Source organism: Moschus berezovskii, chromosome 9 (assembly GCF_049115385.1).
Source record: "Moschus berezovskii isolate FMDL1 chromosome 9, NW_MosBer_1.0, whole genome shotgun sequence".
NCBI classification, from domain to species: Eukaryota; Metazoa; Chordata; class Mammalia; order Artiodactyla; family Moschidae; genus Moschus; species Moschus berezovskii.
Genome location: NC_142468.1, coordinates 12,647,473 through 12,672,283, shown reverse-complemented (window position 1 = coordinate 12,672,283; position 24,811 = coordinate 12,647,473). Strand labels below are relative to the sequence as shown.

Genomic DNA, 24,811 nt, shown 5'->3' with positions numbered 1-24,811 from the left:
AACCCTAATTGATGAGTATTTATAAAATATTTCTACACTGAGATGAAATGACAAAAAGCTGAGATGGATTCATGGGCAGATGCCTGAATGACAGTGTGCAGATATGAAAGTAAGGGTGAGCCAAGTTTTATTGATTAACTCAGCAGCATTTATTTCCTGAGCATTCCGTGTTGATAGAGAGAAAAATTAAACAACCCTGTCCTTCACGAGCTCATAGTACAGAGGATTCTGGATTTTCTTTTTGTTTAACAATAAAACAATATTTCTTTTCTTCAACCTAAATGCTGTGCAATTTCCTAGTACTTATTTTGTTTCGCCATATGAGATACTAGCTTGGTTATAAAGTTAAATTAAGTTGGCTATAGTTAATTTCTGAAATAAGGCTCATTATAGAGTCTACCCTTCATAATTTAGAGTTTTATGAGCATGGTGTGTAATTAATCAGGAGTAGGCTATTGTCTGACCTTTTTATATACTTGATAAAGAACAACTTCATATTAAACCATTGTTATGTAACTCATAAAATGATCAGAACAGTCAGCCCTCGACTGCCATTTCCACTGTGTGGGAATTGAGTTTCCCTCTTGCTTGCGGTTTATTTTTTGCTACGTGTCAGCAAACATCGCCTTTCTTCTCTGTCTCATTGTCTCTGTCCCCATGCAGTTACATAGGTAAACTTAAGGGAGACACATTCGTTAAGTTAGATAGATCTGGATTAAATTCCCGATTCCTTTAGATTTCGGGCTGCTGCTGCTGCTAAGTCGCTTCAGTCGTGTCCGACTCTGTGCGACCCCATGGATGGCAGCCCGCCAGGCTCCCCCGTCCCTGGGATTCTCCAGGCAAGAACACTGGAGTGGGTTGCCATTTCCTTCTCCAATGTGTGAAAGTGAAAAGTGAAAGTGAAGTCGGGCAAGTTTTGTTTTTTTTTAACCTCATTCTTTATATAGCTTTTCTCTGGAATAGTGACCCTTATGAGCTGAATTATGTCCCCTCAAAAGGTATATATTTATGTCATAACCCCCCCGTCATAACCCCTCAGAATTTAACTGTAATTGGAGATAGAGTCTCTAAAGAGGTAATTAAGTTAGAATGAGGTCATTAGGGTGGGCTATAATCTGATATAGCTGGTATCCTTATAAGAAGAAGAAATTGGGACACTTGAGTGAAGAGAGCAGACCACACGATGACACAGTGAGGGACAAGGCCATTTCCATTGTTATGGCAGCGCTAACAAACTAATACAGCAATGATTTCTAAAGTGAAAAGTATAGGAACTTGAGATATTGTACTGTATACTATAATGCATGATAAATGATTCATCCCTACAGTGAGTATAATTATTAATATTAGAATTAACATGAGTATCAGAAATAGCATTGTAAAGCACTACCAAAGGTTTGTGAAAGAAATAATTGCCCCCAAGAAAGAACAATGAGCTCATGGAAATACTTTTAAGCAAAAAGAAATTTAAGTGCATCCCTGGAAGCTTTAGTTTTAGATCAGTTTCAACATATAGAGCAGTGTAGACTTTATCTCTAATTGAGGGATATGCTCTGAAATGTTGCCCCTATGTTTTCTAGCTCCATGCCCATTGGTTTTACTCATTCTTTCTTTAAGAAAGAGAAAGAAATTGCCCATATGGAAAGGACCCTTACGTGGCCGAGCGTTAAGAAATGGGGCTTGGATCTCCCAGATGATATACTTGACTCAGGTGATATTGTCAGTTTCTCAGTTAGCTGAGCAGTAAATCTGATCATTTCTTCGCCAAAGATGAAGTATGTTCTTTAAAACAGATGAAATTTCTCAGTGTTCAGTCCCTCAGGTTTGCTTTATTTAAGGTTACTTCATCGCTGATTTAGGTGTTTATTTCAAAAATTTCAGAGTACACAAAATAGATCATAATAAACCATCTATGAAATAAATACATTGCAGGGCTATTTCTAAAATCTATATCCCTTACCTTGTATTCCCTTGTGGCTCCTTCTGTAATGCCGAGGTTTTGTTTTTCATACTTTTTTTTCCATCTGTTATTTACCCTCCCCTTCTCCTCCTGGAGCTCATGGCCTCCAGGAAATTCTTTACACAAGTTACGTCCCTTGGGTGAGCAAGATGGCCTGTGGAGGGAAGACAGGGCAGAATCAAGATAGTGAGGATCTGGCTCTGTCTCAGTCCCAACAAGTGACACCACATCAAGTTATTTCATCTCTTTGAGCCTTTGTTTACCCTTCTATTAAAGCAGTAATAAAAATATTTTCTGTTAGCACTTCAGGGGGTACTGGAGAAAGAGACATCAAATAAGATACTCCCAAAGAAAGCAATTTGAACATCATTTGAAGTTATGGAATTATAAGGCCCTATTACTATGAACACCCCCAAAAGACTGTATAAAAGAAACTGAGAAACTTTGCTTTGCAGGTCATCATTCATTATGAGATCCTTGAGCCCTGTATCTGCATTGCCTCGAAGAGATATTTGTCATTTTCAATGCCTTTTCCTTTTAGTTTTATTATCTGTGTGATAATTGATATAAATTAAAGGTAATTTTAAGTTAATATCAATAACTACATCTACTGGCATAATATATTTTGTGTCACTGATAGCCTATTTCCAAAAGGATTTACCAATTCACAATAAAGAATACAAATGTGAATAAGGTTGATGAAAGAGCAATAAAATAGAAATAAGGAATAGGAACCTGATATAATAAAGGAAGGTAGACATACCTCAGTGCCATTCTATTTTAAACTGAGTTCTCAGGCAGCATTCAAAGAGTCCCAGGCAAGGAGTCTGACACCTCGTTTCTTATCCTAGTTTACCCACCAGGCGGTTTCTATGCTAAGGATTATATTATTACTTAATTTATTATTTAACCTGCTTCACTTTTCCACCAATAAATTATCTAGTTATCTTTTTAATTTATTTTGATTGAAGCATAGTTGATTTACAATGTTGCCTTAATTTCAGGTGTTCAGCAAAGTGACTCAGTTCCATACATATGTATATGCTCATGCTCAGTTGCTTCAGTCGTGTCTAACTCTTTGCAACCATATGAACTGTAGTCCTCCAGGCTTCTCTATCCATGGAATTTACCCAGGCAAGAATACTGTAGTGGGTTGCCATGCCCTTCTCAGGGGATCTTCCCAATCCAGGGATCAAACCCAGGTCTGCTGCATTGCAGGCGGATTCTTTACTGTTGAGCCACTGGGGAAGCCCCAAATATGAGCCCCATATATGTGTGTGTGTGTGTGTGTGTGTGTACTTTTTCAAATTATTTTCCCATTTAAGTTATTATTAAATCTAGAGTATAGTTCCTTGTAAGTTCTCTTTAAATGCAACCCTCTCAGGTCTCCCTTTGGAGATGCTTCCAAACTTGTTCCATTTTAATACCAATTGAAAATTATTTCAGACACAGTGAATTTGTTGTTTTTAAACATAAATATATAACTGATATGTAAATTATTTTCTGGAGTCACTGCATCTTTAATTATTTGATGGGGAAAGATAATAAATTCCAGATAGTCTATTGTATTTTCTAACTAAAACTTCCCTTCTTTGTACACTTACCTACACACACATGCATGCAAATGTATACACATATGTGTGGTGGTTTAGTCACTAAGTCGGGTCCAACTCTTGTGACCCCATGGACTGTAGCCCACCAGGCTCCTCTGTCCATGGGATTTTCTAGGCGTGTATATATTATTATTTCTAGTGTCAATCTTCAATTGGACCTTGATCCTATTCCTGTTGGTAATCCCCTAAATGAGTAATATGCTGTATGGATATGGAGCTGACAAAATCACCATCAGCACCATCCCAATAAAGAGCTAGCCAGTTATGAAAACTATGAGCCAGACCCGTTGTGGGTGCTTTTCAGATGAAAGAAGTTGTGGGTTAAGTAACACGTAATGCTGGTTGACTATTTGAAGAGGTAGTGTATGTACCTAATCATGGCTGACACTCAGGGAATAGAGATTCCATTACTGAAACAGTGTGTTGGTTGGAACTCAGTAAAGCAACCTCAGCTGCTTGCCAACTTGCAAATTCTTCAATGTTAAATGGCCAAAATGCTACCATGGCATTTTTTTCCTCAGTTGAATTAATCACTTTTGTTAGCAAGCAGAGAATTTACATGGTCCTAATTATTGATAGCTGTAGCATGATCTTAGCATAAGCATACTGAGCTCTGTGAGAAACCAGCAATCAGAAATTCTAGACTCCTTCTTGGGGTGGAAGGCGTATGATGTGGAATCCATGGCCTAGAAGTGAAAATCTTCAATGGATTAAGGAGGCTTCTTATGGTTCCTGGGATGTTCCCCAAAACTTTTTGTAATGTGGTCTGTAATCCACATTTACAAACAACAAAATGAACTTTTTAATTTGAAAATGTAAAACAAAATAATTCTATGTTCCCCCGGGACTCAAAGGTATTTTATATGAAAATGACCAGAAAGCATCTATTTGCCTTAAAAACCATGCAAGATAGCAAAGCTAACTAAAGAAGAAAAAATTATAATAATAATAGGTTACCAGAGTAGAGGGTTGTAACTATTAACTTCCTTTAAAGCCAACACTGGACCATGGGAGCATCTAGGGTCTTTAGTCACCCTTACTAGAAAATTCAGTATAGGAATACATTTTGATATTTATTTCTACATAGTAAAATAAGCCATATGTTAAGGATCAATGGCTCAGTGGTAAAGAATCTGCCTGCCAATGCAAGAGACACAGGAGATATGGGTTTGATCCCTGGGTTGGGAAGGTCTCCTGGAGGAGAAAATGTCAGCCCACTCCAGTATTCCTGACTGAAAAATTCTATGGACAGAGGAGCCTCAGTCAATCAGTTCAGTCGCTCAGTTGTGTCCAACTCTTTGCGACCCCATGGACTGTAGCACGCCAGGCTTCCCTGTCCATTACCAACTTCCGGAGCTTGCTCAAACTCATGTCCATCGAGTTGGTGATGCCATCCAACCATCTCAACCTCTGTCATCCCCTTCTCCTTCTGCCTTCAATCTTTCCCAGCATCAGGGTCTTTTCAAATGTCAGTTGTTCACATCAGGTGGCCAAAGTATTGGAACTTCAGCTCCAACTTCAGTATTCCCAGTGAATATTCAGGGTTGATTTCCTTTAGGATTGACTGGTTTGATCTCCTTGCAGTCCAAGGGACTCTCAAGAGTCTTATCCAACACCACAGTTTAAAAGCATCAATTCTTTGGTGCTCAACGTTCTTTATGGTTCCAGCTCTCACATCTATACATGACTACTGAAAAAACCATAGCTTTGACTACATGGATCCTTGTTGGCAAAGTAATGTCTCTGCTTTTTAATATGCTGTCTATTTTAGTCATAGCTTTCCTTCCAAGGAGCAACGATCTTTTATTTTCATGGCTGCAGTCACCATTTGCAGTGATTTTGGAGCCCAAGAAAATAAAGGCTGTCACCATTTCCATCGTTACTCCATCTATTTGCCATGGAGCGATGGGACTGGATGCCATGATCTTAGTGTTTTGAATGTTGAGTTTTAAGCCAGCTTTTTCACTCTCCTCTTTGACTTTCATCAAGAGGCTCTTTAGTTTCTCTTTGCTTTCCATCATAAGGGTGGTGTCATCTCCATATCTGAGGTTATTGATATTTATGGACTATATGGATATTTATGGACAGTTCATAGGGTCACACAGAGCTGGACACAACTGAGCACGCATGCATGCAGCCAAGGACTTTGTACCTTTTATGCCCTTTTCACCTATAAAGTTAGAATTATCTAACATAGTGACATCCTAAATTCAGAACAACAGAAGCATTAAAAATAACTGAAATAATGCATTATATCTACTTATCCTAATATTGTCATCGTATAGTGTCATTCTTTATTTAAAAAATTGTAGTCATGGTGACCTTCTAGCCACTATATATAAGAAGTTGTGTTTTATCTTTTAAAACACTCTTCCTCTTTGTATTCTATATATTGAGAATTACTGAACAGGACAGTGGTTGAAAATATAAGCACTGTAGAAAGTTTCTAAAGTTATATATATTGTCAGAAAGCCAGATTAACCTTTGAAAAAATGTTAGATTTGTGTACTATGGCTTTTTTTCTTTTTTTATTCTGCTTCATTCTAATGAGAAGATGTGAAAAAAATGAAGTACAGTCAACTTTATATCCTTGGTATAGTTTATTATAGAATGATATTAAGTTATGATTGTTATATGGTAAAGCCAGGATTTGGGAGGCAGTAGGGTCCAAGTGTAGACTTAAAGAGGGTGTCAATTATTTAAGTCTGATCTTTGGGTCTATACTTCCAAACAATGTTAATCAATGAACTATTCCATAGGACTATTGTTGTGAAGATCCAGCTAATGAATTTGAAATGTACCATGTATATGTTGCTGCTGTATCAGTTTTTTACTTCTTCTTTTTGTAGTGACAAAATTATTTCCTGATAGACTATGCATTTATTCCTGTAGCAGTATCCACTATATATTTAGGACCGAATAGGGTAAGATTTTCGGAGAAGGCAATGGCAAGCCACTCCAGTACTCTTGCCTAGAAAATCCCATGGATGGAGGAGCCTGGTAGGCTGCAGTCCGTGGGGTCGCTAAGGGTCGGACACGACTGAGCGACTTCACTTTCACTTTTCACTTTCCACTTTCACACATTGGAGAAGGAAATGGCAACCCACTCCAGTGTTCTTGCCTGGAGAATCCCAGGGAAGGGGGAGCCTGGTGGGCTTCTGTCTATGGGGTCGCACAGAGTCGGACACGACTGAAGTGACTTAGCAGCAGCAGGGTAAGATTTTATAAATGGCCACAAAAATGTCACAGGCTAATTTGCATTTTTGGTGATTCTATACAATAAATACTGAGTAACCTTCAGTTTTCCAAATAAAGAATAAAGGGAATGGTGGTGATATTTGTAATCATCTACAAAAAGGAAATTATTTAAGTATTTCACAGATGGAGAAATATTAAGGGTAAATCATTATATCCACATTTCTAATTTTAAGAGGCTTTGAGGGTGTTTGTGGATAATAAGGAACAAACATTGCTGTGCATGTGGAATTAAACATAAACTTTCCATACCACAATCCTCAAATCTCCAGATGAATGTGGAGGGCTTTTCAGACCCCCATCCCCTAAGAATTGAGAAATTCATAAAAGGAAAATAAGGTTATGCTACATGTAATACGCAAACTGAGCATACTGGAGCAACTAGAATAGTGACCTTTCAAAGAGGACAAATTCAGTTCTGTATGCCTCAAAATACAATGCGGCTTAAAGCTTTAGAAGAGGATAAGATATGGCATATACTCCTAATTCGAGCCTCGTAGCAGCTTACTCTGGTATTTCTGAACAGGCTGCATAACTCATTTCTTCTTCAAACAACATAATTCAACCCAATATTCTCTGTAAACTAAATGTAGACCCATGCTGGGGATTTTTAGAAAATTCGAGAGATATAGGAATGCTTGTCTCATGTTGCTTTAAAACAGTTTCCAGGATTGGACTATGATCAGTGGGAAACACACAAGAAAATCTGGTGCCAAATGTCCTCTGAACTTTGAGATGAATGACGTATGGACTATGGGTAACATACATACAGCCGTGAGAACTACAATGATATAGCTGTTTTGGCTACAAAATCTGCATACTTTTTCCAAATTCAAATTTTAAAACTTGTTTTTAAAAGTAGACCTTTGAGATGTATGAGATGTATTTTCCTTATTTTTCTTCCTCTTTTTTTCTAAATATTTTTAAATTAATATATTCTTACTGAACCTTGGGTTTATAAATTATAAGAGCTAAAACACAAATATTAAAAACACCATTGAATCCACTAGTCATAACGAATGCTGCTTGTCATGATCAAAATTCATTCAACTGAATTTTTTTTTTCCATGTCTCCTATATCTTCTTTTTGAAATTTAGTTTGGAAAGGAGTCAGAAACATCTGGTTTACTGGTATTCTGCCACAGCTAATGGGAAAATATAGAGTTAATTTTTTAAAGGCCTTTGCAATTAATGTTTATCACCTTTTAAATAGCAACATAAGAGCGAAATAGACAAATGCGTTGAGTCATGTAACTCAGTTTTCTCAGACTTTCTTTTCTGAGAGGGTGGCTGAAGGTTCCTTTCTTGTGCCGTCCTGGCTGAGATGGAAGATGAAATAGTTGTTTGTCCCAAGGTAGCAGAGCTCACAGACATGGCGTGCTATCCGCCCTCTGCCCTGGTTCGCAGGACCTGGAGACGCGAGGCCTGTCTCTCCCTAGCATCTGCTTTGTGATTAACTCATTTCGCCTGCTTCTTTAATTTGGGGTGACGGCCGTCTTCTGAGCCCCTGCGTTGCATCCCTCTTGGTCTCCGGATCCGGGCACGTGAAGGCCGTCGTGCTCCACGGTTCCCTGTGCAGGGTCTCGGCAGGACAACCGCAGCTGGCGAGGAGCCCTGCAGAGCCCTCACAGCCCCTCTCTCCTTGCTTTCGCAGCTGGCGCCACGTACATCTTCGGGAAGAGCGGAGGCCTCATCCTCTACACCTGGCCGGCCAACGACAGGCCCAGCACGCGCTCCGACCGCCTGGCCGTGGGCTTCAGTACAACGGTGAAGGATGGCATCCTGGTGCGCATCGACAGCGCCCCGGGCCTCGGCGACTTCCTCCAGCTTCACATCGTGAGTACCGGGCTGGAGCCCGGATTCTCTTGTCTTCCTGCTGGTCTGAGTGGGTGAGCCAGATAACTGCCGTGGACCATTCTAGGCTGATGTGACACCGGAGCACGTGTTTATATCCTTGCCTCGGTGTGCCGGAGCCACCTAAGGGGTGCTGTGTGTTAAGCCTCATTTTCCCCCCTTGGATGTGAACCGTGATGCCCAGAGGGTGCCTCGGGAATAGAAAATATAAAAGGCATCCTGTCCAGACTCCCTCCCCTACTGTGTGGCTTGGCCGTGAGACATTTAGCAGACCACTTAGGTGTAAATTGGAGAAGGAAATGGCAACCCACTGCAGTCCTCTTGCCTGGAAAATTCCATGGACGGAGGAGCCTGGTGGGCTACAGTCCATGGGGTCGCAGAGTGGGACACAACTGAGCGACTTCACTTCCACTTACGTGTAAATAAGAGATTGACCAGGTACGGTTCATCTTAACCTGATGCAAGTGGCAAGGCCATCTTGAGTGGCAGTGATCTCCTCCGTTTGGGAGTCAGCCAAGGTTTTCTCCAAAGTAGGGGTCCCCAACCCTGGCACCACGGATTGGTACCTCCCATCAGATTAGCAGCAGTATTAGGTCAGAAATAAAGTACACAACCAATGTAGTGCCCTTGAATCACCCTGAAACCATCTCCACCCCCGTCAGTGGAAAAATTGTCTTCCACAAAACCATTCCCTGGTGCCAAAAAGGTTGGGGACCACTCTGTGAAGGGCCGAATAGAAATACTTGGGGCTTTTGGGGTCATGCAGTCTCTGACATAGCTACTCAACTCTGCCATTGTTAATGTGGAAGCAGCCACGGTCAATCCATCATTAAAGAAATGTGCGTGATTATATTGCAATAAAAATATATTTATAAAGACAGACTGCAGGCTGTGCTTGGGCAACCTCTGCCCAAGCCTGCATGCTTTCTTGTAGAGATGTAAAGAACACATGGTACCAATGGAGGCCACAGTGGGCGGGGCAGACAGAGGCAACGCGATGGCCAGGAGTTGGTGTATGCGTGGGTCCTATATACCCGACGTTTTGTTTGTATCTGTAAACCCAATAGGACTGCGCCCTCACTCACTGCAGATCATTAAGAACACAGTGCAATTCAAAGAAATTAAAATGATTTGGAGGAAAAAATTACTTCGTTATGAGGATAGAAAATATTTTTATAGCAACAATTAACCCATTTTATCACCTGTGAGTCTGCAGTTAGGAAAGTAGGCTAGAGAAGGATATGATTCTCATCCATAAGTACCCAAAGTGCAGCCACGAAGAGCAAAGAGAGGAATTGCTCTCATTAGTTAGCAATGACAAGGCTAGAAAGAATGGATTTAATTTGGAGCAAATAGAATTCAGTTTAAATAGCAGGGGGGATAAAGCAGTTAAGAAGAAAAGGCAACTGGGGATTATTACCAACCTCCAAAAAGGAGGAAAAGGGACATTTCTTGGTAATCTTTGAATGTGAGTTTTGCTAACGTGCGCATCTCCTGAGGCAAGTGGGGTGAGATTTCATTGCTGGGCTCTGGGGTGGTGGTGGCTGGCTGGGGCCATACAGCAAGCTCAGCCCTAGAAACAGTGCCCCTCTCCAGCACCTGCTCTTTCAGCAGGCCTTGGAAATAGAAGCAGTTGGAAGGAAAAGGCTTGAGCTGGAAGCCTGTCTGATCTCAGGGTAAGCCAGAACAAGCCAAGACTCTGCTCAGAAAGGCAGAGAAGCACTGGTTAGAAACAATCGGCTTCAAAATGCAGAAGAGGGGTCTTGAAGAGAGCTGTGAACCTTTAACACCTCCTCAGATGTTTCAGGGACCATATGGTACTCTGAACCTGAGCTCAAGCCTTTTAAAAAGCCATGCCAAGGAGCACAGAGAAACACAGCCATAGTTAGTACAGTTTATCTTTATTTGGCCTCTAAGAACCACCATAATTTACAAAACTGTGAGATTTATGCTGCATATAACTTAATGACTATTTCATGGCAGCTATAACTGGGCTATTATTACCAGTTCACTTGCATTTTCACAGTGATTTATCTTCGTTTTTTTATTCAGTGTGACTTACTAAGAAAAATATGATTTGGCACAGTCATGAGCATCCTTTTCGATTCCAATAATGTGCTACTGGTTTATCCATTTCTTCCCATTTGTGTTTTGTAAAGCAGTTCCACTTTCAGGAGAAACATTTTCTTATTTTCTGGTAGTTTACTTGGAGTTGGCAGCGTTTTTATAAAACGGATATGAGGATCCTGGGAACTTCTAGGGAGAACCAAAGCATTCAGGTTTGACTCTTTTTTAAAAGCAAACACAAGAAATTTTACAGCAGAATGTGTAGAACTCCCTTGGGCATTGTGAACTTATTCCCATGATGTTCTCATTGCTTAAACATTCTGGAAAATTCCAACAGATTCTCCTTCAGAGCTTGGGTTAGGAAATGCCATCTGGCATTTTTCGAGAAAAGAAAAAGAGACCCTATGCTGTGAAGAAACCACACCATTCTGGAATGGACCTGACACATCTGTGGCCTTCTGGAGCATGGGACCCCTTCATTGGTGTAGTCATTTCAAATAATCTTTTATTTGCCGGTGTAATATCTCTGGTGTCTACCAGAGATAGAAAGTGTATGTGATGGTACTCCAACAAAAATGTGCCTGTAAGAACAGGCTGCACATTGTACATTGGTGACCACTGCTCTAGACTGGGCAAGCATCTTCAGAGAGATATAAAGAACACGTGATTAAAACCTGCTGTCAGAGTAGACAGAGGAAGGGGAAGTTTCCTTACTATAGTGGAGGGAAGGTCAAAGAACTTGACAAAATCCAGCCTCTTGCTTTGGACACTGACATAGCTGCATCAGGAAAATGAAGCTGCAGATGCCTACTAGATAATTCTGTGTGGTTTCCACTATCTGTCAAACATGGATTTGTTTGTTAAACACAGTCTGTTTCCTCATACTAGAGAAAATTACTCAGAAAGAAAGGAATGTAAGGGCCATTACTGAGAGCGGAAAGGGTTGGAGAGGAAGCAAAGGATTTCATTCCCCCCTGCAGTGCCCCCTGGAGAAGAGAACCAGTGAGAGTGATGACAGGTGTGAAGAGGACGTGGAGGCAGGGTGAATCCCAGGGGCAAGAGAAAACGCAGTTGAGTGGGTGTGAGCGAGAGAGGTGAGGTTTGCCCAGAGGTGGGCTCTGGCCAGGGTGCATTCTTCGAGTGTGGGTGTTAATTGTGGAAACAACCGAAAGTACCTTGCTGCTACTCCTGAGTGGTTGTCAAGCTAATACATTGCTCAGAAAAAAAAGTATAAACTCCGAAATTAGTGTGTGTGTGCACGCACACACATGCAAGAGAGAGAAAGAGAGACCTGAAGGGAGAGATTGAGAACATGCATTTCGTAAACTGCTGCGAAAGGCAATTCCTAGGAATTCCTGACTTTTTGAGCAGTGGTAACATGATGCCAACAAAGGTCCGTCTAGTCAAGGCTGTGGTTTTTCCCGTGGTCATGTATGGATGTGAGAGTTGGACTATAAAGAAAGCCGAGTGCCAAAGAATTGATGCTTTTGAACCGTAGTGTTGGAGAAGACTCTTGAGAGTCCCTTGAACTGCAAGGAGATCCAGCCAGTCCATCCTAAAGGAGATCAATCCTGGGTGTTCATTGGAAGGACTGATGCTAAAGCTGAAACTCCAAAACTTTGGCCACCTCATGCGATGAGTTGACTCACTGGAAAAGACTCTGATGCTGGGAGGGATTGGAGGCGGGAGGAGAAGGGGACAACAGAGGATGAGATGGCTGGATGGCATCACTGACTCAATGGACATGAGTTTGGGTGAACTCCGGGAGTTGGTGATGGGCAGGGAGGCCTGGCATGCTGTGATTCATGGGGTCGCGGAGAGTCGGACACGACTGAGCGACTGAACTGAACTGAACACGATGTTTGGAGGAAGCCCTTCTTACCCCCAATTTAATCTACCTGAGGGAAGAGAAGATTCTCTTCCAAGAACACTGGGGAGTTTGACCCCAGGATGAGCAACCACTCTCTAAAACAAGACTTGCCTGTTGTCAAGAGCCCAGAGCAGGAATGCAGAGAACGTCATCCTGCATGTCAGCTCTGAGCGCTGCTCACTCTCCATGAACGCTTTGCACTGGGAGGACCTGGGAGAATAGGAGGCAAATAAAGCAAGTGGAAGTGAGGGCTTCCACCAGCCTTGTCCACCACCTGTGTGGAAACGGGGCTGTAAGGACTGAAGTGGGCTGCCCATTTATTCCACTTCCTCTCGGCTTTACGGTCCTTCTTCACATGCTCGAAGTCCCCCATATCTCTTCCTTTGCCGTCCTAAAGTCACCACACCTAAAAAACTCTCTGGGGAAGCAGCTATCTTTTTCAGCTCATTCCCCTGGAGGCCCTTGAGTCATTGACAAATTAGGTTAGTCCGTCTTTGTATGTTCCTTCCCCCACCAGGTTAAAGCCAGCTGCTCTGATAGTGTTTGAGAGCAAGTTAGTTAGTTCAGTTGCCCAGTCGTATCCGACTCTTTGCAACCCCATGGACTGCAGCACGCCAGGCCTCCCTGTCCATCCCAACTCCCGGGGTTTACTCACACTCATGAGAGCAAGAAGGAGGAGTAAATCAGCATGACTAATTTGGGGACATACGACGTTTGGGGGAGTGGCAGGAATTCATGGGGAGAGCTTGGTCAGAATGAAGGCTTTGGTGCCCTGGGGTAAAAGAATTGGTACAAAGAAAGGGACACCCACACAGGGCTGGGGAGGCGCTGTAGGCAGTTTTTCCTATTTTATACGTTACTTACGTTATCTGTTGTTCTTGCCGAAAGAACGGGGGCTCTTCCTTCTTGGGCTGATTTCTTTTAAACCAGAAATCTTCCCACTCACCTGGGTCTCATGGTAATTAAATAGGCTTGTTGAACAAGATAAGAATTAGATCATTTAAAAAAAAAATCAGAGAAGGCCAACAGATCAAAATAGTTTAGGCTGTTTGCTGCAAATTAGCTCGCATTTCTTCGTTTTTGGTTCACACGTCCATGATGTACTATTTTCTGTGTCAATTATTAATCATGATATTAATGAAATCATAGATGAGATATGTCTAACAAAGGCAGAAACCTCTTTGCTGAAGTGTGCGCTCATGAAATCAAATTCTATGGAGGGAGGGTCTCATAGGGCAGAGGGATTTTTACAAATCATTACTTCAAATATAAATTCCCTCTGTTGAAATCTATTGTTGAGAAATTAATCTGCTCAGTATTTGGAGAGAAGCTATCCGTTGTGAATGACATCTGCCTATTGACCCTGTGTCTGTGGAGCTGTGTCATGTTACAGTCACCTTCTTTATACAATAGGGAGAAAACTGAATATGACCAGAGACAGGATTACCATGAGGCGCTTGCCATTGCTATCGTGAAACTCTTGAATGTCTCCTTTCACCACCTGCAAAACAGAAGGATGGGGAGAACTGGGCAGCAGTCAGCTTCTCTTTATGTAGTTAATGCAGGGTGTAAAAAAGGCATCCTATTAATTTTCTTCTCTCTGTGCGTAATTTACAGTAAATCCTCTTGGATTCATTTTTTAATTATGAGCCTTTCAGGAACAGTGAAAATTTATGTGTCAGGGCACCTGTTTTGTTTGACAAGAATCTATAACCTTCCATGACTGTTTCCTCCCTGACTTACAATGTCGACACTTACATAAAACAAAGGGGTAGAGAAAGGGTTATTGTTCACATCGACCCCCTTTTCGTAAGGGCATAGTGTTCTCTTTCCAACACCCCTGCCAAAAAAAAAAAAAAAAAAAGACTGATGGTTTTCTCTCATTGCCAAGTTTGGGAAATCAGATATTTATTAAGTTTGGCTTGTATAGTATTGTTTTTCCATAATTTATAGCACTCGAAGAGACTCCTGGAGAAAAAATGGGAGTAGAGCTGAATTATGACAAATGGTCTGTTGCTCACATCTATTGCATCTATAAATTGCTGGCTGGGATGTTTCACTTGGCTGTCTGTGTGTGGGATATTCACAGTAAACCATCAACCTCTGGCTTGGCCCTCAGTGAAGTTCGGTGGCTGTTAGCTTGGGTTCATCTCTGGATTTGGCCAGCGGTAGAACTGGATTGGGTTCAGGCACGGCACATGGGGGAATCTGCAGAGTCTAGAGGAGTGTTGGCGTTCAAGACTGGTCACAGAAGTCAAGAAAAAAAGAACGGGGAAACAACAAAAGTATCCACCAGATGCAATTTCGCTTCCCACAGAGTGCTGTGCACTGCAGGCTGGCTCTGGTTTTCCTTTAGCTGCTATTTGTTCTTAGTGAAAAAGGCCTCTTTGGGTTTTCTAGGCTTAGGAGCTTTTCCAGATCATTAGCCACTTTTGTGGAGAGGGCCTGCTGGGGACCCTCTCTGCAGCCCCCAGCTTAGCTGTTCCATCCCAGCAGAGTTGGAGGAGAAGGTGGGAGAAGGGAGTGGCGGGGATTTTTGATGGAGTGACTGCTTACGTAAGCTGACCCAGAGGCAGCACCTGCATGCAAGTCGTGTGTGTTTTCTTAGATCTTTGCTGGTCCCAAGATATTTTGATCTAAATCTGTTGACTTTGATTCCACGTGTGGTGTTGAAAGGCAGAATGCCGTAGTAGAAAAATGTGCTTAATTTGTGGGTAGAAGACTTGGATTTGGGTCTCATTTCTGTCCATACCCAGTGAGCTACTTGGCTTTCAGCAAATCGCTCCACTGCTTTGAGCCTCTCCTTTCTCTTCTTTAAAATGGGCACCAAAAAAGATGACCTCATATGATTTTTCCAGGGCTCAGACGAAATAGAGTTTTCAGAAGTTGCTATTGGCGAAGGACTGCATGAAAAGAGAAAAAAGTTTTCAGAAGTTGTTATTGGCGAAGGACTGCATGAAAAGAGAAGGATAGTTTTCTTGATGAAATATCTAGCAGGTGATGACTTCATTGGAGGAAAAAAAAAATAGTGAAAAGAAGTGTTTTATCATGAAAAGCAGAATTTCATTTTAAGTGTTTTTGAAGTCTACGGAGACAGTTTCTACAAGCAAATTCCTATTTTATCTGATCAAAAGTAAATTTTTGAATTAATCACATCTACAGTTGAGACTTGTAGAGGGTCCTGTTAGCATGCAGTGAAGAACCCAGTTCCGGCTGAGCGAGTCCTGGTTGAGTGAATAGACTGAGTAGACCCCTGAGAGGTCCTCGGTGTCTCACTGTAGGTCATGATGTCCCTACAGTGTCACGAGGCGACGCGCTGTGCTTCCACTGTCCTTAAGGTTCCAAAGGGCTCTATACTCACCTGTGAAATCATAGTCCATCCTGCCCTAAAATTCCTTCTTCAATTGTGTGAACCGTAGCTCATCCTGAGAAAACAAGGAGATGGAGGAGGAGGTGGTGGTCGTGGTCCCAGGGGTGGGGGGCGGGGAGGAGGAGCAGGGAAGGAGGGAGGAGGAGAAGAAGAAAACAGTAACGACAAGCAGGATCATCAGGAGCCAAATCTTCCCAGACAAGGATGGTTGAAAGTGCTTTGAGACCCACCGTGGGCATCAGATAAAGACCTAGAGGGCTTGGCCCTATTCTTGGGCATCAGTAGGGCCCAGAAAGGGTCGTGGCTGGAAAGAACATCCCGGTGTGGGTCCAGCCAGATTGAGCAGAGGTGAGTAGCTGCTGCTGTCAAGGAAACTGGAAGCATAAAGGCACATATACAGATAAAAACATTTCATAGATTTTTGAGTCCTCAGACATAAAAGAAAAATGAATGATAAATTTAGTGTGCAGATGAAATGTACAGTAATATAGCTGGAAAAATTGAGTTGACAGTGCATGTGGAGAATGTTTTATAGCCGGGAGACAGTTATGAGAAGCAAGGCCAAATGACCATACCGTTCTCATTTGTCACTGACACCGCTGACACTTTGACTGTTAACTGATGACCGTCCTGTTTCAGAATCATCAATGCGTATATATGATATAAATTTAGAAAAGTCAGAATGAAGAGGGTTTAGCTCCTGACTGACATTCTTTATATGTGAATTGAATGTCTTTTACCGTGCTATGCTAATTGCTATGTTTTGGGAATTCTGTGATCAACCTTGGCTTACATAGAGCTAATGGACTTGAAAGAACATGGTAATTAAAATATGAGAAATTAGATTTTCTACACATTTAGAAGATAATGTAAATATAACTCTTATATAGCCCCTGGCTTATTATTGATACTTTTTTTTCAATTAACTTTTTTAAATTCAGAAAACAATATATTTAATTTCCTAACTAATAGATAGATTTTTAACCAGACCTTTGAGAGTCCAACTTAACTAATATAAAATTCTAAGGAAGCATCATTTTATTGCTGATTTAAAGCCAACCTGGTGGTGTATATCCTAGATTATTGCAGTTATCAAATACTGAGCAAGTTCTGAATAGCAGAGGCTTTTCTGACAGATGAATGCCAAGTGCAGCAAGCAGCAAACCCTAGGCACCATCCAGTGAATGCTGGGGCTCATATGACTTAATGACAACCCTACCTTAACACCATCATTTAGATGAATTATCTCATTGACCCACTGCTTACACTGTTACTAGTCATTACTCCTGGAGTATTGTTCAGTTCACCAGGGCAAGAAATAACTCACTGACTCCCTGAAGCTATAGATGATGGATTTTGGCTCCCCGGCTGCATTCAGAAGGCACGGAGCTCAGCATATTGATTGGGGAATTCATTAGCCATCCACCCCATAGCATCATGTGCTTAGATCCTGATGCTGTCACTGGGGCTGTTTCATCTTGTTAGTGTTTCCCTGATAGATGGCAGAGGGAACTGTACAACTGTATTAGCCTCAAAGATGGTACTGACAGCCAGACCTGTCATTTTCCAGCCTGAGATGACACCTTTGGAACCTAGAATCACTTAAAGACATTTAAATAAGCCCTGCTGATCGACCAAACTAACCTTCATTCCGAAGTCAGTTCATACTCAGGATGAGAGGAGATGACCGTCAATTAAAATGTTTCCTGTTCTATTCTTGACTCCTTAGTTAACTTCTTTTAATTCAGTTTATTTTTCTACTCCATTGTCTATAAGATGGCAGGTAATTTAATGGCATGGATGATTATTTACTTCAGACTGTATCTTTAGAGTTCGTCTTACATGACTACCATTGCCGTCATTCACCACAAATATTGACTGACAGAGTACCAGGTACTTGACACTGTGCCAAGACTTTGTTTACTTTATTTTATTATGAGCTCACAACTACTCAGTGAGGTAGTCACTATTAATATCCTCGCTTCATAAATGAGGCAACTAATGTTTAGTGAAGCTAGCGAATTTCCCCAAGATTAGCACTGCTAATAAACGGCTGAGCAGGCATTTAGATCCAGTTCTGATTCTTAATTACTATTACACCCCTAATGAAAGTTTCAGAGGAGAAAGTGTAGTGGTGATCATTTTAATTCAACACATGTTTATGAAATGGCAATTTATTTGGAGTTGGTGGTGATGTGAAACATTCAAGGAAGGAGATAAAAACTGTATACACAGCTCTGTTTTAAGGGAAGAAGGGCAGTATGCCAAGGAAGGTAAGAATACTACTGGTTGTAGACATTGAAGAAGTGTGCATGGACAGGGTGGGTCAGATTTTGTCTGGTGGAATCTGGAGAGGGAACATGCCAAATGAAGATGCTAGCATGAGTGTGACCTCAAAGGAAGAGAACGCAAGCTGTATTCTCAAACTCGGTATACAGTCCATCCATAATAAATGACTTGAGGCAATGGGCAGACTGCAGAATGGCAGAAAGACCCCAAGTTTTAGAGGCAAGTGGTCTATGATTCAAAAATATAGCTTTGCTTCCAACTAGCTCTGTGTCCTTGGGTGAATTATTTGACTTCTCTGAAGGGCATGGCAATCCACTCCAGTATTCTTGCCTGGAGAATCCCATGGACAGAAGAGCCTGGCGGGCTACAGTCCATAGGATCGCAAAGAGTAAGACGTGACTTCACACACACACATAAAATATAATGCTACATGGCAAGTCTGTGTAAAGATTTATAATAATGTGTAAAAATGTTTCATGAGTCTTTTCTGGCCCATGCTGCTGCTGCTGCTAAGTCACTTCAGTCGTGTCCGACTCTGTGTGATTCCATAGACGGAAGCCCACCAGGCTCCCCTGTCCCTGGGATTCTCCAGGCAAGAACACTGGAATGGGTTGCCATTTCCTTCTCCAATGTGTGAAAGTGAAACTAATGACAGAAATGTTTTAAGTTTATTATTATTTTTTTCTTTCAGGTACTTTAGGCCTATATGTGGGGAGAAGCTGTAATGGGGAGAATTTGAATGCCGTATTGACAGATTGGTTCTGAAAACAGTGAGAAGCCCTTTTGAAAGTTTCTGAGTAGAAGACAAAATCCCTAAAGCTTAACTTTTAGGAAGGTTATTTTGGCTCTGTTGAAATAATATTTTTCAGTGTGTTTTAGAAAAATCCTGGTGGCTCAGACGGTAAAGTGTCTGCCTACAATGCAGGAGACCCAAGTTCGATCCCTGAGTCAGGAAGATCCCCTAGAGAAGGAAATGGCAACCTGCTCCAGTACTCTTGCCTGGAAAATCCCATGGATGGAGGAGCCTGGTAGGCTACAGCCCATGGGGTCGCGAACAGTCAGACACGACTGAGCTACTTCACTTTCTTTTGTCCCCTTTTCTTTAAGAAAATAAATAAGCTGGCAATTGTTCAAGTGGTCCAGGAAAGATGCTTTAAAGGATTTATTCTGTGATGATGATCATATAAAAGGAATGAGGATGAAAGAAAAGAACATTTCCCAGATAGAATCAGAGGGTATCACTCGCTGGTTGGATGAAAAAGAAAAGAAAGAGAAGTGAGGAACCTCCGGACTGGGAATGTTGTGATTTCAACAGCGATAAAAGAGGGGGCATACTAAAAAATAGATTTTAGGATAAATCATAGTTTGACTTTGGTTTTGCAAGTGTAAGGCACCAGGAGTCCATCTGCAGAGCTTCCCAATAGGAAGCACGTGATAAACTCAGATGAGGCAGAGGACCCAGGTAGACGGACTTGCGGGTTCTCAGCCTGGCAGCGACAGTGGAGACTCTGAGGACTGCTAAGATCTCTGAGATGATAAGTGAGTGGGAACTTGGGAAACAGATCCCTCCCTTTACAAGAGGAAGGAGGAAAGGGAAGGAAGCGAAGAAAGAAAAGGCTAGGGGTTCAGGGAAGACCTAGGTAGCAAAGTTTCACAGAAGTCAAAAAGCTTGGGAGAGGTTTTCAAAGCCAAAGAGTTCTAGAACTCTTTTTCTCCCCCATATATTTAGTCAAACCTCTGTCATTTGAAGCACTTCGTGGGGCCATCTTCTTCATCTTTCTTCTTCTTTTTCACAGCATTTAACATTTGGCACTCTGGCCCTCTCATCAGTCATTTCGTGTTTCTTCTCCTGGGAGATGTCATAAGCATGACTCGCTCAGAGCCGGAGGACAGGGTCTGGTCCTGGCTCTGTCACCAACTAGCAGGCATCTCAAGTGGGTGGTACAGATACAGATGGTGCCAGCCTCGTGGTAGACAACGTCGATTGAGAGAATGCTTGTGAATGTGCCTGGTTACCATTGAAAGACTTACAAAATTAAATAAGATCATTTTCATAGTAATATTGTTATGCAGGCCACCTGCTTGGGGCTTCCCCAGTGGCTCAGCACTAAAGAATTTGCCTGCAATGCAGGATACATGGGTTCCATCTCATTGTGGGGAAGACCTCCTGGATAAGGAAATGGCAACCCACTCCAGTATTCTTGCCTGGGAAATCCCATGGACTGTCCCATGGAAGTCCATGGGGTCACAGAGAGTGGGACACACCTTCCCAACTAAACACACACACCAGCCACTTGAGCTCTTGCTGCCTAAGAGTTTGTGGTTGGAAACCTATGCGTGAAACTTAAAAGATGTTGAAATGGTTATGGTTGTGGTTTTCAACAGGAAGGTTAGTGACCAGGCAGGTGGGGGTTGAGTCAAAATGGGGATTGACCCACTGACAGATCCCATGACCTCCTGTCCTCCTCAGAGGGTGTGCATCTCTCAAACCTTGTCTCATCCCTTGTAGCATCACTTTAGGGGACGCTGTTTTGGATTTAAGGTCATGCTACAATTCCCTATATTAGAAATCCCCTGATCCTGGTGATCGCCTTGTGCAGTGAAACCTGGAACCTGATTACCCTGATTGTTATCTTAGCTTGGGTGGCTAGCGATGCGTAAAACTATCCAGCCCTTTTTAAAATGCAAGCAGCAGCACTTAGGTTCACTAAACCCTGTTGGAAATGAACTCCATCGGTTGACTTTCCACAACTGCAAACTGGTGTTCTGACCAGATGACATGCATGGTTTTGTAATCCCTTCTGTGCTTGCTGTTTTATTTATTGTCCCGACACTTTGTGTATGTCAGCTCATTTACTTCTCACAACACTGTCACGTCGGTGAGATTACTCCTATTTTAGAGATTCAGAAACTGAGGCTCAGAGGATTAAACAACCATTGTCCGCAGCATTAGGGGAAGGAAAGAAGAGTAAGTGTTGGTATGTTCTATTCTGACGTCATACATAGAGCTTTCAAGAATTACCGATTCAGTACTGAGGTTAGATGTGGTAAATTTGGCAGAATTTACCTGTGACTTTTTCTTTTTTCCAATCCACATGGTCAACAATGGTAAACAGAAATGGAGGGATGGGGCACAGTATTTTGCCTAAAGCAGAATACCTAATTGGAACTAAGTCATTTATTTTTTAATTAAAGAAATTCTTCATTTTCCATTGCATTTTATTGCTTCCTAGTATTTTTTCTTTTTTTCGTCTCAACAACATAAGGTACCTCAGTTCAGTTCAGTTCAGTTCAGTCGCTCAGTCGTGTCCGACTCTCCATGACCCCATGAATCACAGCACGCCAGGCCTCCCTGTCCATCACCAACTCCTGGAGTTCACTTAAACTCATGTCCATCGAGTCGGTGATGCCATCCAGCCATCTCATTCTCTGTCGTCCCCGTCTCCTCCCACCCCCAATCCCTCCCAGCATCAGAGTCTTTTCCAGTGAGTCAACTCGTTGCATGAGGTGGCCAAAGTATTGCAGTTTCAGCTTTAACATAAGTCCTTCCAATGAATACCCAGGACTGATCTCCTTTAGAATGGACTGGTTGGATCTCCTTGCAGTACAAGGGACTCTCAAAAATCTTCTCTAGCACCACAATTCAAAAACATCAATTCTTCGGTGATCAGCTTTCTTCACAGTCCAACTCTCACATCCATACATGACCACGGGAAAAACCATAGCCTTGACTAGATGGACCTTGGTTGGCAAAGTAATGTCTCTGCTTTTTAATATGCTATCTAGGTTGGTCATAACTTTCCTTCCAAGCATCTTTTTATTTCCTGGCTGCAATCAGCATCTGCAGTGATTTTGGAGCCCCCAAAAATAAAGTCTGACACTGTTTCCACTGTTTTTCCATCTATTTCCCATGAAGTGATGGGACCAGATGCCATGATCTTTGTTTTCTGAATGTTGAGCTTCAAGCCAACCTTTTCACTCTCCTCTTTCACTTTCATCAAGAGGCTTTTTAGTTCCTCTTCACTTTCTGCCATAAGGGTGGTGTCATCTGCATATCTGAGGTTATTGATATTTCTCCCGGCAATCTTGATTCCAGCTTGTCCCCAAACTGTTTTCTTTAATACCCCTATGCAAAATGGTCTTGGAAACCAATCTGAGGTTTTGCATGCAATATGGTGGACCATGAGATTCAAAGGTGATTTTGTTGTTAAATTTTAACAAAAATTCTCTCAAATGTAGTCTGTCTGAACAGAGATTATTGGATAAATGCCTTTATGTGTTTCAATATGTGATAAATACCCTATTATCTAAGTCTTCAAATATTCTTATGTGAAAACTGTAAATGATATCAAATAATATAGAAACACACATAGTCTCTCTGCAGTCAGTATTTAATTGTATTTCTAATTTAAAACCAAATATGAATGTCTTTGCTGCAACCTCGGGCTGTCATCCACTGGTCTTTTAGTTTCTAATGTCTAGTGGTAGGGTGTAGTTAAAAACTTGTAAAGGTAGACCTTTTCACTGGAAGTCATATTTCTTGAAGTAGGAGCAGATTCCCTTCAATTTGCACCTGACTTGATGCCTAATCCCTGAGGTTGGCAGGCTTTTGTGTTTGCTACTTAGATCAGCAATGCTAGAGTGGGTTTTGTTGCATGTCTAAACAGCTAAGTTTAATGCAACACTGAAGCTTGAAAGAAGAAAATGAGTTTGGGATGTTGTGTTTCCCAGAACACGATGCACAATGAGGGAGGGTCTTGGACTATCCACAAAGCTCAGCTATTAAAAAAAAAAAAAATGATAAAAATCTCCCAGAGGTTTGGTTGGGAAGGTATATGGGGGCATATAGTGAGATGTATGACATGACAAACAATTTTAGATGAGAGGCAGGTGAGAGAATTTTCAAGTTAAAATTAACCAGACAGGTGAAAATTAGCAAACTAGTGAGTAACAGTTTATTTATTTATTTAATTTGACCACCTCCCACTACATGCCAGGTAAGTTCTAGGTGCTAGGAATACAAGAGTGAAACCAAACAGTCGAACCCCCTGGTCTGGTGGAGCTTACGTTCTGGTGGAGCAGTGCTCAGTGGGTACAAGCAGTCGGAACCTAAGTTCTGAAGAGCTTTCTGAAAGCCTGAGGTCGTCTATATTTAATTGAGTAAAGTACTTGGTTGGCAAAAAAGTTTATTCAGGATGTTAGAAAAAAACCCAAACAAACTTTTTGGCCAACCCGATATTAACAGACTGGCAAATCAAACTTTTCTTTACTTTATTTTCCAAATCTTCAGATGGACCTCCCTTACTCTTACAATCAAAACAGAGCAAAGGACCCTCCTCCCAGCTAGAGGCTCTACTGTGACCACCACAAGGGCCACTACTTCGTTTTCAGTACCAAAAGGGAACAAGAAGAATACCATCTTCACCCCGAATTTCTGCTCCTTATTCTTTGAAATGATTGTAATCTTTCCTATTGTTTTGTTTTATAATGGTGCAGGATGCCTTTAGAACATCCACCCAAATTTCACAGACAGCAGATTGCTAGAGGTATCCATATAGCACTGCTGCTGCTGCTAAGTCGCTTCAGTCGTGTCCTACTCTGCGCGACCCCATAGACAGCAGCCCACCAGGCTCCCCCGTCCCTGGGATTCTCCAGGCAAGAACACTGGAGTGGGTTGCCATTTTCTCCTCCAGTGCATGAAAGTGAAAAGTGAAAGTGAAGTCGCTTGGTCGTGTCCGACTCTTCGCGACCCCATGGACTGCAGCCCAACAGGCTCCTCCATCTGTGGGATTTTCCAGGCAAGAGTACTGGAGTGGGGTGCCATTGCCTTCTCCCCATATAGCACTAACTGAGAATAAAAGGAAGTTGAAAACCAAAATGACCAAAGGAAAACCCACCCTCCCCAGAGACAGACCACACCACTGTCCAAGTCTATAGACTGTGAGGTCTGCACTTTGACACAAAACTTCCCCTCCCCCACCCCAGGCATTTGCAAGATCACCCCCTGTGGTGACAGTATCAGCACAAATGAGATTTTTCCCTTGCCTTAATTGAATGCTCCGGGGAACAGAACGGAACCACATGTTTCCCTTTGATTCACACCCAAACACTGCAAAACACAGAGTGTGCGCGTCCTCCTTCAAGCTGTGTGTGTGCGTTAAACACATGCAAACATTGGACTGAAACGCAGACACAGTAAGTCAGCTCTGGAGAAAACCATCGAAGTCTTTTTTTTTCCCTTTCTTTAACTCTTCATCTTTTATTTGAGCTAAATCTTTGCCAGTTTCAACGAACATTGTTTTACAAGGATTCTTCAAAGAACAGTTAAATTTGATCCATCTGAAATGGACTATAACATAACAGGTCCCCTTCTGGAACTGAGATCTTACCATTCCCTCTCTGCTTGTAAATTACTAGCAATTTTTTATAAACAGAACCAAGAAATACCCACATTTATATAATCGATGTGAAAGAACATAGAAGGCAACTTGAGCAAGTTTTCCCTGTGTTTCCACAAATTACTTGTTAAAAGT

General features: G+C 41.9%; 1 protein-coding gene across 13 annotated transcripts in view; it reads left to right on the top strand.

Annotated features, from left to right (window-relative positions):
• NRXN3 (neurexin 3) overlaps window positions 1–24,811 on the top strand; it is a 1,766,916-nt gene that overhangs the window by 1,339,368 nt on the left and 402,737 nt on the right. For all 13 annotated transcript variants that reach the window (XM_088840264.1, XM_088840266.1, XM_088840265.1 and 10 more), the window contains one exon: window positions 8,483–8,664. In XM_088840264.1, coding sequence (XP_088696390.1) covers window positions 8,483–8,664 — 182 coding nt within the window. The remainder of the gene's footprint in view (window positions 1–8,482; window positions 8,665–24,811) is intronic.